General features: G+C 35.9%; 1 protein-coding gene across 3 annotated transcripts; it reads right to left on the bottom strand.

The window, feature by feature from the left end:
• Nucleotides 1-670: 670 nt before the first annotated feature.
• On the bottom strand, nt 671-11217 carry LOC143905216 (DDB1- and CUL4-associated factor 6). Of its 3 annotated transcripts, none has more exons than XM_077420474.1 (16): nt 10391-11210; nt 9931-10085; nt 8497-8614; nt 8206-8384; nt 7941-8076; nt 7702-7862; nt 7374-7545; nt 7049-7294; nt 6604-6973; nt 6365-6474; nt 6225-6296; nt 5968-6025; nt 5641-5775; nt 4870-5122; nt 4642-4747; nt 671-2644 (listed from the first exon to the last, which is right to left on the bottom strand). In XM_077420474.1, the coding sequence occupies exons 1-16, from the start codon at nt 10479-10481 to the stop codon at nt 2586-2588; spliced, it is 2421 nt and encodes an 806-aa protein (XP_077276600.1). In that variant the 5' UTR covers nt 10482-11210; the 3' UTR covers nt 671-2585. The 3 variants fall into 3 exon arrangements, with proteins under 3 accessions (XP_077276600.1, XP_077276599.1, XP_077276598.1); XM_077420473.1 differs by having other exon boundaries at nt 1080-2644; nt 6604-7294; nt 10391-10678; nt 11024-11217; XM_077420472.1 differs by having other exon boundaries at nt 1080-2644; nt 6604-7294; nt 10391-11217.
• Nucleotides 11218-11412: the final 195 nt, after the last annotated feature.

Genomic DNA, 11412 nt, shown 5'->3' on the forward strand with positions numbered 1-11412 from the left:
ATGTACCGCACATACCGATTGTCAGTCAATCTTCTTCCTCCGCTTATCAATGATTTAACTCTGCAAACTCTGCAAACTCTGCAAATATTGATAATACGATTGATTCATTAAGCAAAAGTCGTCTTTCCCTTTACATTGGAAGAAAAAAGATAAACTCTGAACTGTGCAGCCAGTTCAGCAATAGAAAACATTATGTACATTATCTACATTACGTACATGCATTACGATCGTATTGTAACAGTTAGAGCCGAGATTTGTCGTATATTCAATGAAAGTCCTTATAATACGTGATACGTTTGATGAAACTTATGTTAAATGAAAGCAGTATTTGTTGGAAAGTTAGGCTAGAGAAGATCAAAGACCGTCGATGATAGAACTTTATCGAGCTCTCGATAAATACAAATAGTCATCTGATTAGGCGTCCCATTATATGTAATTCAGGACAACAGCCTGCAAATGTGCGATCTCTTTTGTACGTTTCTACTACGATCGCTATAGCCTGATAGCCCGCATTGTTTTGATACATTTACAATTCCCTTATAGTGGTCTCTAGCGTTAATATCACGATCATTTACATTTTGTTATTAATTAAATTAGGTTCTATTATTGTACGTGTGGTTTTACTTTGTCTAGTTATTTCTTTTCCGGTTTATATCTTTTTCCCACATCGTTGATTCGAAATCAACAAGTATAGGACGTGATGTTTCATCGTCGCTACACATCCGCCACCGGACGACTTGATTTTACGATACAAGAAGATTCTTTCACGTTTGAGATATTGCAATCCGAATTCTTGATAAAATGTCATAATAATTTTGTTGCACTGTACATTTTATTACGCATGCGATGTAAACGCCATCATTTTTAGAATTCTCTATCAAATTCTTTACAATATACACAGAGTGCGAGAGTGAGATTGAGAGCGAGAGAGAGAGAGAGAGAGAGAGAGAGAGAGAGAGAGAGAGAGTGTGTGTGTGTTAAATTATTATACGTGACATTTAGCGTGTAGATGAAAAGGATCTCGACACTGTTGGAATTAACGAGGGGAATGACGCGATACCGCATTATTACACTATGCATTCGTTCACACTTTTATTATAATCAAGCTCCTCTTGATAATACATAATTGTAAAGACATGTTTATTCTTACGTGTACGTTGCTCATTTAACGATCGTTAGTCATATTCTACCAATGTGACTATCGTCGACTAAAATTTCACAAGCGACGCGGCGACGTTACGCGAGATGCGACGTCGTAACACGATTATCGGTGATAGTCGATTTCTAAAATCCTCGGCTTTTTTTTTCCCATAAATCTGCCTATCCCTCAAGTAGACACAATTACTGTTATCGATATACTTTATTGCTCTAACTCAAAAACCTATAAGACATGTGTTACGGTTCGCCTTACGAAAAAAATTTTCATGTCCCAATAACGTTAGAATCACATTGTCCTTTTCTACGGGATCAAATTGTATTACTGACACTTCGTTCGTCGTATTATTCCTCGAATTTCGACGATAAATGTAAACCATAAACAACATACAGAACGGATGTGAAAAGCTGATCGTGCAATTTACAAGATATTTGTGCCTGCAGCTTTAACAGAAGAAAATAAATCGTCACTCTCTTGATCATTCAACTATAACCCAGTATTATGTATTCGCCCTCTCGAGCATGAAATATAATTCTACAAAATTCTACGACATACTATTTTAATCTTGACACATATTCAGAAAATGTTCAAGCAAGAGATTGTAATAATTAAAATAAATAATTAAAGTCTCTTTCTACGCGTGCGAAAATCAGACATAAGATCTTGAAACTTCAACAATCTCCGATTGCACAAGTTGATATTTTTCCTTATCGCCAAAGATACTAGACATCATTGGCGATAAGCAAAAGAGGCGATAATCGCCTATTTCTATTTGGAGTCTAATAAAACGAGAAATATGTACAAACAGAGACGAAATGTTTTTTATGGCAAGCCTTCGACCAGCATGCTAATTTTGCACCGCTCATTTCATCGACAACAATCTCTTTGCAAAATATACGAAGCCGTATGATAATGACATACAACTCGGATAAATAATCATAGATACTAATATACTTGCTGATAATCATGTATGTAGATAATATTATAAACGTAAAGTATATACACAGAGATTGAAACTCTTGTTTTTCAACACACTAAAGAGAATACGGATTCGCTATAAATATCGATTGTGACACAAGGTGGCAAAAAAAAATTTATTAAACTTCGGTATTCGAGGAACCGCGAGTACCGATCAATATCCATTCCAATTTGATACCATCGTCATAAGCGCAAAGTATATATGGATACGTAATGATGTTTACAATGCCATCAGATATCTTGTAGATGCATCTATACATCGAAATACCGTTCAAATTGAAATTTACGTATATATCACAAGATCTGTTCATGCCGATCAGGACCCTCCATATTTATTGATCCATATTGATTTGATCGGTAAATTAAAGCATTATCATAGTCGCAATTTCGCAATTGATGCGCGAATTTCGTTTTTATTATCGTTACTACTTGCAGTACCGTTGAAGACGACTCAGCCACCTCGTAATTCGCCGCCCTCGTCGCTGCTCCGTCTCCTGTTGCGACCTCGACCTACAAAATAATCAACATGACTCGTGTAATTTTGTCATACGAACAGGAATGAACAGTAAACGCGGTCATCTTAAATATGTTCTCAAATAATTTGATATTATTTGTGTTTTCCTTTTCACATCAACAAACAAAAATAGATGCGCAAGATCACAGTTTTGAATATATTGAATATAGTTGTATAACAGAGAAAAAATGATAATTAAGGAGGTTGTAAGAAGAGACTAAGAAATGTTAAGAATGGCATAAAATTTAAAACTTTTTAAGCTTTTTTTATAAATAATGTCAGCACGTGAATTTTTTTAGATTTTTTCCGGCCAGTGTTGAGAACATTTATAACAAAGTATGTGATTTTTTAAATGGATTTTAATGGGATGCTGCATATCAATTACATCAATAAAAATGTCTATTAAAAATGTTAAGAACTGAATAAGTTTATATTTAATATACATATAAAGAATATCATACTAAAAGTTTTTTTCAAATATTTGAAAAACATGACCATTCCTCACAGTAATCGCAAAAAATCTTCTAGTTTCTTATAAATGTTCTCAAAACCTAACGTGAAAAAAATTTTGAAAGATTTACATGCTGACATTATTTGTAAAAGAGCTTGTATGCAATTCTTAGAATTTTCGATTCTCCTCACAACACTTCCTCAATTAATTTTTCGAAATTATTTATTTCTTGTCCTTAACTTAATTATCCAGCTGAAAAAAAATTATATATCAAAAATTAGAATAAATTTTAAGAGCTATACAGACACATAGAGAATCATACATAAAAATTTATATATATATATATATATATATATATATATATATATATATATATATACACGTAATATTCTATGCGCTATATTCAGCTACATAAATACATGCTAAAAAACGTCCCTTGTATATGTAGAATAAATATATTTCCAATAGACTTTTAATTGTTAACGTTAAATGACATTTTAACATTCTAATTTAGGAGTAAAAAAATTATATATAATTTTATTGCAAAATTATCACTTAAACTAATTTTTTTTTTAATACACATATCCAGAATTTAAAAATAATTGTTTAAAGTGCCATTTTATTACACTACTTTTCTTTTAATATGATTTTAATAAGAATTCGGGATTATAGAGTATTTATCATTGCATATATATCAAAAACTTTTCGCCAATTAGTGAAACAAAAATTTTATTTCTCGCAGTTTTGAGATGCACGCAGTAGCGTGACTTTACATTAAATGTAATCATCCAACAACTACTCGTAAATTTCGTATTTGTTACTCGTATACAATATTAATAACGGCGCTAGTCAGATCGGTAAAAGAATTGAAGCATTTTTTTATGTCTTACATCTTGGTTCAATTTCAATGATGCAATGATGACAGTAAACCAAGTATTTCATTTTGATATAATGATATTTACCAGAAACGTGGTTTTTGAAGATACCGAATCTAGATATATGCGTAATTTGAAATACCTAGTAATTAACATAAATAGCATAACATGTCTAGAAAATATTCCAAATAAATGAAATAAACAAAATCTAAATAAAGTTTCAAGAAAAGAAAGAAAAGAAAGGAAATAAATAAATGTTGCTAACTTGTTTAGTTTCGAGCAACTCTAGCAAGATTGAGCAAGTGCGAAACATATTAGCATTAATAATAAAATGTGTGGGTGTTAGGCATTATCAAAATAACTATAACTTATAATTTTATACATAAGACACTTAAGAACACAGAAAAAAAACCGGTTTCTGTCAATTCATCGATTTTTATACTTAACTAAGAAATTTGGACAAGGACACGCCCAATGCAATAAAACTCAGATAAAGCTTTACATCTTTCAATGTCAACCATCATTTAATACCTGTGCACAACAATGAGGAAGACTCCGAAAAAATCTTGGATTTATGTTTCCTACTTATGTATTCCTGTACATTAGTTAGTATAGCGAATTATCGCGAAGTGATCCCGAAGGGAATACTATTATAAATTTTCACTACCTCTGCGTATCTGATTGAGGCATGCCAGCATTCTGATCATAAAAACCGCAGGTACAGTAATTGTGTCTTTGGTCTCTTCCAACATAACTGCATTTCTTTTTTTCAGCTGAAAGCAAAATCAAACGTTAATTTTCAAACTTATTCTATCTTTCCATGCATGAGGATACGGTCAAAATACACTGGTTTCTTTATTCCTATTTAAATAATTCAAAATTAAAAACGGCTTACGTCTTCCGCAAACTTTTCGTCAAAGCTCGGTTCGTCGTTGATCGGCGCCCACAGTTTCACGTCGTAATCAATGCCGGAAGTGGCCAGCATTGGAAGATACGGATGCGGTTGCAAGCAATTGACTACGTGTTGATCCGCTTCCAGCAACATACATAATCTTGCGCTGTCTCTTTCCCATACGAACACGTGACCGCAATCGCTACCCGACATGACGAAATCGTTGCCCCAGAAATTCGCTTCCTTGATCATGGTCCTAAAGAAACTAGAGTCAAAAGTGGGGAAAAGGCAAATAGTCAGAGATAATTCGGCGACTTTAATATCGCACAGTCCGCCCAGTCCGCTCGGAGGCTTTTTCGGAACTACTCGGGTCAATGATTTGGCTTCCGATCTTTCAGACGTTTACACATTGGTGCACTTTGATTAGACGAGGACTCAGTTATAAAGTTATCGTCATTCAAGGTGGCAGTTACCAAACTCGCCAAGTAGATTTGATGAATGGTGATTACAAACTATGTAATCGGCATTACAAATCGACATTCCTTCGTCCCTCGTCAACTTCTTGGCGTAATTATTACTTAATATCGTGTTAATCTAATAACTACCAATAGCTACTAATAAATAAATACTAATAGTCCTCACTTCTAAACAATTTCTACACAAATAACTCACATGAATTTAACAGCATATACTTGAGAGCGCGTGTGTCGCTCTCATTAGCAATTTGGAGTTTGATGATGCGATATTACGAGTCGAGTTAAAAATAGATCAAACCTGGCATTTCTATGTCCCATATATTTTCGTTTTACGCAGAGCTCCGTTAAATAGGCATCATCGAACGTCTCATGTCCTTGCGGCGAACGAGCATTGGCGATTGCTTCGTCCATCCCGTCGACTGGATTTATTAACCTGTAAATATCGAAGTTATTGCTAAAGATGAAAAAATTTCAATTCTAGAAACGAAATACGAAAAAAAAAGATTAAGAATATCTTTTTTAATAAATGATATTCTTTTTTCTTTCGTATTTCGTTTCTAGAATAAGATATTCAAAGAAACACGAGTAATTTAAGTAAAACCTTTATTGTAATGTTTCAACAGACCTTTCAGCCGATTGGATATCTTCGTCATCGCTATCAATGTACACAGTCTCTGTAACTTCTGCAAAAATGCCATAAATAAATAGATTTATTAAATAAATATACATATAAACGTATAAATATATATAAGTACATATATGCGCGCACACGCACACGCGCACACGCTCACGCGCACACGCACACGCGCACACGCACACACAATTTATAAAACAATCAAGAAAAGCTTTTAAAGAAAACGACTACACAATGATGATACTTACTTTTGTAATGACGACGGTTGCGATTACTGCTTGGACCTGCGTCGAGAGTTCCATCACTACTTCCAGATGGTCCTGACAAATTACAAAGTCAATTATATTAATGTATATATTTGAGATAATCAAGGATTTCAACTACTCACCTGGATGGTAACTGTCGCGAGTTACTTCGTCCCCGACACCAAGTGATATTGTAGCACTAGTTGAGCTTTTGTCAGAATACGTTAAACTCACAGCAGGTTCACTACCATGTCTGTTAAATTAAATAGATATATTTTATTAGACATTCTCACATCTTCACATTTTCACGTCAATTTAAAATATATATTAATATTTCAAAGAAAGAAAACAGATCTCAATAAGATCATATAAATCTTCTTACCTTTCAAGGAAACCGTCCCGCATCGTTGTTAATCTATCCTGAAGGTTCTCCATCATATTCTCCTGTTTGCTAGTTATATTTGTACATGAGGTTTCATTCTCATTTCTGTTTCGATTCCATACATCATCATGCTCAGTTCTGTCATGACTGGTTGTAGATTTTACACAAGCGATTTGCGCTTGATCGCTTTGACTAGATTCAGTTTCCATAGGAACATCATCGTTCATAGTCGCGGATATATTCGGCGACGCTAATTGATTATATTCCTGAGGTTGTTCGATCTCTCTCGTTTGGGGTCTTTCAATATTGAGCGTTTCATCCATATCTGTATCTGTGCTTTCGACCCTATCAGCGTGCATACTTGTATTTCCTAAAAACGGCACTTTAATAGAATCAAGTCTGTGTATCGAAATGTATATCACACATGTGTATCTATTTTGTTTACCACTTGTTCCCGAAGTATTGCTTTGCTCTGCGCTCAATTCAACCGTGTCGTTCCTCTCTACATTCAGTTCAGGATTATTCTGAGCGTTTCGAATAACTTCTGGTTGCTCGATAACACCTTCCAAACTATCCTCACCTCCAGCACTCAGAGCAGCTCGTGTGGCCGGGTCGTTCAACATTCTGCTGAGCACGTCCGTCATTCTCTGCATCAAGGACGTATGCAACACCGGTCTTGCCTGAGCGATTTCTGACGAACGACACGTCATGATATTGGAATTGCTTGAACAAGATATAAATAAGATGTAAAATAAGGAAAATCAATTTACCTGTACCACTGCGACGTCCTCCTTCTCGTTCTGGACGCGCATCGGGACCAGTATCGGACCAATCGCCGCGAAGTCTCAAACGACGAACTGGTTGAGGCGATCTCAACGAATGCTTCTTTCCTTTTCCTTTTCCCATTGTCGCATCTTTTCGCAGCTGCAAACTCCCTTGATCCTGGATACAAATTCCCGAAATAAATTACATGTAATAATATATTGATAGAAATGATAAAATATACGTATCTCGGGGAGAAACATATATTTAGATAAAATATGGAAGCAACATATCGTGACACGTTAAACGAAAAGCAATCATTGCGTTTTGCGTTACTTTGATACTGAATAAGTAGAGATGATCGCTGCTGTAGCTGACAAGAACGTCTTGTCCATCCGGGCTATAGGTCAACGACGTAATCCTGTAAGAATTGCCTTCGAATTCTGGGACAGTGAAACTGCATAGCGGTCTCACTGAACTTTCCACATTTGTCCAACCTAGAGAATACGCATACACATGTAATTACGATACGCTATACCATGGCACGTAACGCAGTTATGTCCCGTAAAGATTACCAGTGGCCGAGGTACCGAGAGTTCTCCTGTCGAACGTTCTTACAGTGCTGTCGGAACAACCGATCGCTATTTGGTGAGGCAATACAGGATTCACGGACAAAGCGGTCACGGCTCTTTGACACGAGATTAGTACATCCTAGAAAAATGTGATTTAATAAATGAATATTCCGAATATACTATACATATATATTATGCACGTAATATTAGTATATATAGTTTCAAAAGTATATTAATTAAAGTAAAAATTATAGCGAATAATGCCTACCTCTCTACATCTCGTAGCGCTACACTTGTCCTTCACCCTGAGATCAAACCATCTCACAGTCCCGTCTTCTCCACAGCTTAGGAAACTATGCGGCTCACCGGGTATTGTCGCTATTTCATAAGTAGTGCCGGTGTGACAAGTGAATTGATTATGGAACGTTTCCGTTCTTCTCGTCAGATCTGTAAACGTGATATTAATAGTCGGTAAAAAAGATGACGCAATTGAAATACTCGATAATATCTCATTAATATATTTTGTCCAATCACACAGATAGTCCATTAATTTTTATACCTGTATACAAAATAATGCCGTCTCCGCTGCAAGAAACAATACGGTGATCTCCACTATTAGGCAAAAATTTGGCACTAAAAATATTTGCTCTGTGACTCGTCTTATAGTCCTCTAATACCTTAAATAGAAAAAGATTATCTAAAGTAATGTAAAAATAATATAAATATTATTATTGTTAAAGTAATAAATAATATAACATATCGTGTAATTTTTGTAATTTCTAGCTGTTAAATTTATCATGCAATCAAAACTATCTCTGTTTGATATATATTTTATGAATATAAGACAATAATTAACATCGTTATTATATGCGCATCTAAATAAACTTAACTATAATATATGTATATGTAAATTAAAATATTATTTAATGTTATTCAAACAAAGAAAAGCAATGCGACATTATGAGCGTTTCATATTGTCATGGTTTTAAATTGACAAGGTAACTCTGGATTGACATGTACGTTTGGTACACAGTACCAAACGATAAAATTAATTGTGTGCATGTGTGTCACAGTGTATCCGATGAACCTACACCAGCATCCAACTTGGCATCGGCATCTCAGTATCTAACTATTTCGACGTTGGACCTTGACTACCCAAAATATTTCCTTGAAAAGGTTTAATTAATATCACGCGTGTTTAACGTATAAATTTTTTCAACTACTTTTCTGTACACCCCCACATATATAGCTCAATAATATAAATAAATAACCAACATATATCTTGTTATTAAAATAAACACTTTTTTCACAAGACATAATGTAACACATAATAGAATAGTATAGTTTTATACTTTATATAAGTATAAAGTAATTCAATGATAAATCATTATTAAATAACATTAATCAGTGTCGATCAAAACTAAGAACTGGTCTGAAAAATCTAAGTAGGATATAAGAAAAATATGTGACTGTTTTCTTCCACAAATAAAGTAGCACAATCAGATCTAACAATTATCTCGCTACGTTTTACATTCCGTAGAAATGTAAAAATTTAAAAATTTAAAATTTAAAGTACATTTTGCGTGGAAATATACATTACATCCTCAGGATAGTGTCAGAGGTGAAAAAAAATATTTTGAGGATCGCCGAGAGTAATTAACTTTCTAAACTAACACACACGCGCGCGCGTGCGCACGCACGCACACACGCACACAACTTTCAAGGATAAAATCAAAAATAATCTTGGCACAATCTTCTCTCTCCGACGGGGACAAATAAATTTAAAATTTAAAGGAAATTGACGGAATTGCTTGATAGACAATTTGTGTCTGGGATAGTATAGTAATGTTTTTGCCGCCAAATTAAAATATGCTCGAATGTTCAAATGCATATTTAATATATTTAGTATTTAGGGTCCTGTGTGTGTGTCAAAATATAATAATCACTATACTTATAATCTTAAAATCTCGATAAGCATACAATATAAATGTACCTCATAATTATGTGCATTAGTTAGAACAAGATGTTGATCGTCACTCCCAGACAGTATCAATTCTCCATTGCTGTTCCAACAGATAGAATTCACGCAACCATTGTGGACCTTCAATCTCTTGAGCAGTGACATGCGCTGCATTAGTTGTAAGCTAGCTGTACGACAAGAAATAGATACTTGCGTCAAACGCGACAATTCATATAATCTATTGTAATTGAAATAAACATGAACTTGAAATCAGATGTAGCAGGATAAGATACAGGTAAACAACCTGCACCTTATCTTGTAAATTGTAGCCTGAGTTGAAAATGGCAAGAAAAGAACAGTAAAAGATGTTACAGATTGGAGATTGGATAATAAACAACCACAAAAAAAAATATATATTATATAACTCGAAAGAGGCAACTTGAGCAAAATCATACACCCGTAGATGATACTCTGTGCCTTGTGCGTCTATCACCTTTGCTGCTAGAGTAAAGCTTCAGCCTCGTGCAATCGTCGTATGGTTGGTAATAGATATCGCGGAAGATGCTGACGCGCGTCTTCCTCATGGTTGAATTTTCGGTGAAGTTAGCAGCTGACTTTCAATCTGAACGGCGCACTCGGTCGGATCGCCGCTACCAGCCGCTACCAGAGTGAAATCGCGGGTCCTTCTCCGTCGAGTTGTTAGGAATTCCGCGACATACAGTTACGCAGCAAAAATCCTGTCGATGCGTCGACGTGACATGGCACGATGGCACGCTCGAAACTAAAAATAAACACGACGTTGCACTTGCAGCTTCTTGCCGCTCGCAGCTCGCAGCTCGCAGCCTGCAGCGCGGAATCGTGGTATCGGGTATCTGGTATGTACAACAAGGCTACAAGGTACGATTTCGACGATCATCCGCGATCCGCGCTCCCTTGCCCTCGAGCCTTGAGACAGCTGAGTCGCGAGACACTCGAGACTCGAGCTGGAGATGCTGCTTCGGACTGTTCGGAGTTCGCGGACACTTCGGACAAACAGCTGACTGCTGAGAGATTGCTTCGTATATGTAAGATGTATGTATGTATACATACATTACACATGTGCGTAAGTAAATATACACACGAATACCTCCAAATACCTCGACACAACCGCACAACACAAATTATAGTCTCAAAACTCTCAAACACTCTCAACCGACGAACGACGAACCGACTCAACCTCAACTCAACACTCTCAACCCTCAACCTCGGCTCGGCCGCCTCGGCCAGCCTCGGCGTTGCTCGGCGCTGCTCGGCATCTCTCGACGTCTCTCGGTATCTCGAGACTCTTATTCACTTTATTACCATCTGGCCATCTCTGGCTGTCTCGCAAGGCTGCGCAACGACACGCGAAGCTCGGGCTCGGGGCGCGCGCATATATCATATATGTATGTATGTACATACCTTTGTACATACATACATTCCTAGTTCCTACATTTGTGCATGAGCTTCAGAATGTTGTTTGACAAGACAATTAAC

The sequence above is a fragment of the Temnothorax americanus genome, unplaced genomic scaffold (assembly GCF_048541705.1).
Source record: "Temnothorax americanus isolate GAGA-0224 unplaced genomic scaffold, ASM4854170v1 Scaffold6, whole genome shotgun sequence".
NCBI classification, from domain to species: domain Eukaryota; kingdom Metazoa; phylum Arthropoda; class Insecta; order Hymenoptera; family Formicidae; genus Temnothorax; species Temnothorax americanus.

Bases quoted from the DNA above. Each gene is read 5' to 3' on its own strand.
- LOC143905216 (XM_077420473.1), bottom strand. From the start codon at position 10,481: ATGAGGAAGACGCGCGTCAGCATCTTCCGCGATATCTATTACCAACCA. The intron at 8,615-9,930 runs GTACATTTATAT...TTTCTATTTAAG, and splicing joins CTAATGCACATAATTATGAG to GTATTAGAGGACTATAAGAC. The intron at 6,297-6,364 runs GTGAGTAGTTGA...GTAATTTGTCAG, and splicing joins TCGCGACAGTTACCATCCAG to GACCATCTGGAAGTAGTGAT.